Source organism: Pygoscelis adeliae, unplaced genomic scaffold (genome assembly GCF_000699105.1).
Source record: "Pygoscelis adeliae isolate BGI_AS28 unplaced genomic scaffold, ASM69910v1 Scaffold15, whole genome shotgun sequence".
NCBI classification, from domain to species: Eukaryota; Metazoa; Chordata; class Aves; order Sphenisciformes; family Spheniscidae; genus Pygoscelis; species Pygoscelis adeliae.
Genome location: NW_008824988.1, coordinates 216769 through 222801, shown reverse-complemented (window position 1 = coordinate 222801; position 6033 = coordinate 216769). Strand labels below are relative to the sequence as shown.

Below are 6033 nucleotides of genomic sequence, written 5' to 3'. Positions count from 1 at the left end.
AAGGATTACATTTGCACATCCATCTAAGCTTAAAGTGAACTTCCCGAGTAGGTAGGTTTCAGATGGTAGCCCCTACTCAGGAAGCCATAATCCAGTTTCTATAACTTTAAGCTTATACACAGGATTTTCAGCCTTTAAAGGTAGGAGCACACTTACATATCTTCTTGAACAAGGGTCCTCCGGCACAGACGTTGAAAGATTTGGCAGAAGGTCCCTGGTAAAATAAAACTTGCAATAAATTATTTATATAATTTATAGAGAATTTATAAATAAAAATTATTTATACTAGAACTAAATAAATAAATAAACCTAGTATAGGTTGGACTCAAATGCCAGTGATGCCTGTGACCTCAGCAAAGCAAAGCTTTGAGCCCGTTAAATTAGATCATCAGCTGCTGTAAGAGCACTGTGCTAGCAGTGCTACTAGTACGTACACAGGGCTGGCTCCTACCCCAAACAATAGGATAGTCTTAGTGTGTGCCCCCTTTCTTCCCCTTGTGCTTAGAAATCGGCCTGGCTAGAATGGCTAATTAACAACTGTTATCGCTTTTTAAAACACAGCTTGTCCTACGTGCCTGTGAATTACCTACCAAAGAATTTAGCTCTGCTATCTTAATAGCTGATCTTGACCTTGTGTTACGTTCGTTCAAATTGTGCTACCTGCAGTGTGAGATCAGGAAAGCAAATGCTATAGATTATATCAAGAGTAGAAGTGCCTCAATTACATGTGTCAGAAATGAAAAATATTAACGTTGTTTATTTGTCTAAAGATATTCTTTTCAAAGCTGAAGTGAAAAATAGATACAAGAGATGCAGAAAACTGTTTCTCCAGAAGGATCTAGGAATTTACAACTGCAGATCATCCCATGAACAATGATACTACACTGATCCAATATGCAATTGAAAAGAACTTCAAAAGCAGTTTCGAAAACACCCTCCCAAACTTCCTTTTCAGTTCTCTCCCTTAAATAACCAAGTATTACAAGTGTTATTTTAATTAAAGTTAATAAATGCTAATATGAGCATGTGACCTCTTACTTTTTCAGAGCAATTTTGAAGGCAACATTGAATTCAGAAACATCCATTTTGTATATCCAACAAGGCCAGAATTTCAAGTTTTGCAAGGACTCAACGTGAAGGTTAACAAAGGACAGACTCTGGCATTAGTAGGAAGCAGTGGCTGTGGCAAAAGCACATCCATTCAGCTCCTGGAGAGATTTTATGACCCTGTGGAAGGACAAGTGGTAAAAACAGACTTGTGTGTCTATTAATAACAAATCTACAGAACTCTTTATCTTCCAAGGTTTCAGAGGCTTTAAACGATCCTAGCAATATCTCTGGAGAGATGCCTTTTAAAGAGGTGTGGGTTACTGAGGTTGTGGCTCCAGTGGAGCTGTAGACAACCTCGAGACCCCTGTCATTGCCTGCCCCATGCATTAGACACGCATGCCAGCACTGGCACCCGTGTTGGCACGGTGCGGTGGCTCAGGACGCTGATCTCACCGGGGAGGAGAATGACGGGGTCAGACTGTGTTGCCTCCCAAAGCTGCTCACAGCCTGGTCACACAGGGGCATAAAGTTCATGTTGCTTGCTTGTCAATGTATAAGTCATCTCATTAATATGAATTCACGCATTAGAGACATAGATACGTGCTTCAGAGAATACAAACGTAATCCCATGGGGATGCTGCTGCATCACCACTGGAAGGCTGCAATGGGCTTTTGGATGCGATCCCCATTAATGGGTATAGAAAGTCCAAGGAAACCTCCTTGGAGGTTTTAAGATCGAGTTAAAGGCCTGCAGCTGAGAATATTTATTGTTGTGTTCAGCTTCTCAGGGATAGGCTTTGCTGTGAGGTTCCTGGTTCCCAGTCAGTAGGGCTGGAAGGACTGCAGGAACAGCCTGCAGTCTGCACTCTGTGTTTCTGTCTGCTGGGAAATGGAAGCAAAAACACACACAAAATTAAAAACTAATGAAAGGAAATATTTCATCTCTACTGCTGGTTCTTTTCCATTTTGCATGCAAAATTTACTTGATTTCAGCTGGGAATCGAACACGTAACAGGCTTCCTCTTACACACTGTAAACAGGAAACACGAATTGTATCAGTGGATGAGCTCTGTAGTCAACTTGGCATCATTTTTCTGTTGCTTTTTCTAGTTAGCAGATGGATTTGATACCAGATCTTTGCATTTACAATGGCTGAGGTCCAGACTGGGCCTGGTGTCACAGGAGCCCATTTTGTTTGACTGCAGCATTGCTGAAAATATTCGATATGGAGACAACAGTAGGGTGGTTAGTCAGGAGGAAATTGAAGAAGCAGCTAAAGCAGCAAATATTCATACCTTCATTGAAAAACTGCCAGAGGTAAGAGCTAGTGATCTTCTCTTCACAGTGAGAATAGATTTTTGGAGTGACATGAGGAAATCTAGGCACTGCTCACTTACGTCGATCAAATTAAAAATAAACATTTTTGTTTCCCTTAATAGGAAAAAATATAGAATTTATGTTTTAAAATGTCAGTGTGTTTCAAGCTTAAAATCCTTGTTAGTTTGTTCAAAACAAGTCAATGTTCCAATTAATATAGTGGTAGACAAAGCAGAATATGAGGAAAAAAATACGAGGACACTCTATGTACAAACAGGTGCTCATAATTTTTTTTAATATTTTTTCCTTTGACAGCCGAAACTTCTCAAGTTACTCTGAGAAAGTTTTACTGAATTATTTTAGAAAAAAAATTTGTCTAAGTGCTCTATTTCTAATTGGATGAGCCATAGATAGGGAGTGTTTCTTAACGAATATGAAGGGGCAATGAATCAAAAGTGAATGACATGGCATTTGACCATGCCTGCCAAGAATTTGGTTATAACAAGAAAAAATGCTTTGATAGTTTGTTTTCACTGTAGTTCTGTGTAACTTGAAAATGATATAATGATGCTGAAAAATATTTCATCTTCATTACTACTAATGACGTTTGGGATTCTTTATTCACAAGTAAGGCAGGACCAAGTTCTTCATGTATGTGTCAGTAAACATTAAATCTCTAGTTACTCTTATGATCATACGCTCATGGCCAGATGTCTGTGGACACTTCACCACTGTATCACTGGTGGTACCATTCAAGACCTATTCCAGTCTTTGGGGAAGTAAATTTTCAGACCAGGTATAAACATGTGTGGCTGTATATATAACTGTTTATACTAGAGGTGTTTATAAAACCTTAGCTTTCTTAAAAACACTTGCACTATTCTTTTCTTTCAAGATGGAAATACCTAATAATTTTTATAGCTGTGCATAAAACTTTACTTTTCTAATCTTCCTTCTCTAAGAGTATTCACAGGCCTTCTTTTTTTAATTTTTAACATCCAGAAATATAATACCCGGGTGGGTGAGAAAGGAACACAACTTTCTGGAGGTCAAAAACAAAGAATAGCAATTGCCCGTGCTCTGGTTCGTAATCCTGCCATTTTGCTTCTGGATGAAGCTACCTCTGCTCTTGACACAGAAAGTGAAAAGGTTAGTAATGATTATTGCGTGAAATATATATCTCTATGTACATGGCTAGCTCCTTCTGTAGAATAAAATCAATGCAAACATGCTGCAAACGCTCAGCTGTGAAACAACAGGGCAGGTGTATCATGGTAGCTTTTCCAGCTGCAAGCTGCGAATTGAATGACACTAGGAAGCTGTGCGTATCTACTAAATAAACAAGTAGAAAACTCCAAAACTTTAAGTAGAAAACACCATGGGAAGCTGATACTCTTCAGCTGTCTTCCTATTAGCTGTATTTGATGGTAAATACCGAATCTGTGTTCTGACCCAAAACGGATGCCCAAGAACCCACTTCTCAATGTCTCATGCTCATTTGATCAGTCTCACTGACCTCAGTGAGAAATCGTGTTGAGTAAGGGTGTCTCGTGTATGCGCTGACTTGTATATCTATGGGAGATATATTCAGGTGATAACAAAGAGTAAGAAATCAAATGTGATTTGATTCTTCACGTATGACAAGTGAAGGCTTTACAGGTGCTAACACCATTTTCACGACATCTGTGTGCAGATCGTCCAGAAAGCTCTCGATAACGCACGGCAAGGTCGAACCTGCATAGTCATTGCTCACCGCCTGACGACCGTACAGACTGCAGACATCATTGCAGTGATCCAGAACGGCAGGGTCGTTGAGCAGGGCACCCACAGCCAGTTACTGGCAAAGGAAGGACACTACTATGCCCTTGTAAATGCACAAGTCTCTAATTAGTACTATTTGCAGATATTTTTTTTTTTTCTGGGAAGACATGAAAAGCTTACAGAGAATTAAGGTTGGCTGTGTCTGTGCTGATGGAGCAGGGACCGTGTGTTGCAGCCTGTTTGCTATACCCAGTGTAGTCCTTGCCCCACACATCTGTGGGGATGAGCAGTGCATGCCCCGGGGTGGGTCATGGAAGGTGCACGGGTGAGTCCCAGGGGCTGAGTCTGCTGGGCATTTGTGGGGTTCGCATGATCTGGAGGCAGCCAGACCTGGAGTAGTCTCATCCACACCACGGCTTAGGTGGGGCACCCTGCTCTTGCTGTCCCCCCAAGCCCTGGCCCACACCAGGTGCCATAGACAAGGCGGTACCAGAGTATGACAGTGGTTAAGCATCATGGATACACAGTGAACAGGTGCTTCTGCTTGCCCTGTGGGTTTCTTCACCAGCCAGATGCTGCCATAAAGTCTTCTTAATTAGATAAAGATGACTGTCAATTCTTACTGCTGAATTTCCAAATAAAGGCATTTGTATTAAATTTAGAGAGAAGCGGTTGGATGCATGGCTTTGTTGGGTTTTTTTTCCCATGTTATGCCACATTTCTAATATTACTGTGCTTCACACATTACTTGCAGATTCAATATTCTATTTCAGCCAATAATTGCAATAGTTACAAGCCTTCCATATAGAGATAAATTGACATAAAAGATACCATTGTTTTGTTCAGTATTTTTTCATTGCTGACCTAACAGAGTTTAATCACTCTTTGCATCTATCAGGGTCATTTCAAAAGTCTTCCAGCGGAGCTAGGATGGCTCCTTTTGGAGTGCACTCACGTCAGCCATGTAAATAGCTTTTCTTTAGAAGAAAAAAAAATAAAATTAAAAAGTGGTTTTCAATATGGGATCCTTTATTTTGAATAGATGTGGTGCTTAGGGACATGGTTTAGTGGTGGACTTAGTAGTGTTAGATTAACGGTTGGACTTGCTGATCTTAAGGGTCTTTTCCAACCTAAATGATTCTATGATTCTATGAATAATTTTAGAGATTGTTTTAAGTGTTGGCAAAACTCATTTACACATGTGCTTCAATAATTGGTTATTCCTCTGATACATTACTCGAGGTGCTGCAATACATCCTTCAACAGTTGACGAATATGTACCATGTAGTCAGAGTGACTCAGCAGCCGTTTTTTTTGGCTGGTTAAACTCAATTGCAGCATTTTAATTTTCCAAGGCTTTGCACGTGGCTTTGGGTTAGGATTTATGGCCTGGAGCAACCTGCAATACTTTATAATATCCAGATATCTCTGCTCCATTGTAGCAGACAAAACTTACAGTAATGACTACCTCCTTTGCTCATTTCAATTGTTTTCCAGCGTCAGGATCCATGAGGGGAAAAAACACACAAAAGAAAACAAATTCTGGTCTCAGCTTTGCCAAAATAAATACAGGCACTCTCCCTCATGCATTTTTTCTCAGGGACTGTTACAAGAGGAGTTATCACTCATTCAGGCACCCCTCTTATGTGACCTCTTCACTTCCTCATGATAGGCAGATACTACAGGAGCTGCTGCTCTCATTACATTCCCCATTATCCAATGCGGGCTCCAGTTAATTCCCTTTTCCCTGTTTTGTTTCTGCACTGGAATTAAAATTACAAGCAGTAGAGACTGATTCTCAGTTTTGAAAATAAAATATCTTCCTCTTTAATCCAGAAATCTTTTGGGGAAGGAAAGAATTTTTATACTTTTGGGTTAGATGTATATGTGTTTTTCATTACAATT

The 6033-nt window shown here is 40.1% G+C and overlaps 1 protein-coding gene across 1 annotated transcript in view; it reads left to right on the top strand.

Annotated features, from left to right (window-relative positions):
- LOC103918720 (multidrug resistance protein 1-like) overlaps nucleotides 1-4258 on the top strand; it is a 35710-nt gene extending 31452 nt beyond the window's left edge. The window contains exons 25-28 of the mRNA XM_009326112.1: nucleotides 1047-1244; nucleotides 2161-2367; nucleotides 3370-3516; nucleotides 4061-4258. Coding sequence (XP_009324387.1) covers nucleotides 1047-1244; nucleotides 2161-2367; nucleotides 3370-3516; nucleotides 4061-4258 — 750 coding nt within the window. The remainder of the gene's footprint in view (nucleotides 1-1046; nucleotides 1245-2160; nucleotides 2368-3369; nucleotides 3517-4060) is intronic.
- Nucleotides 4259-6033: the final 1775 nt, after the last annotated feature.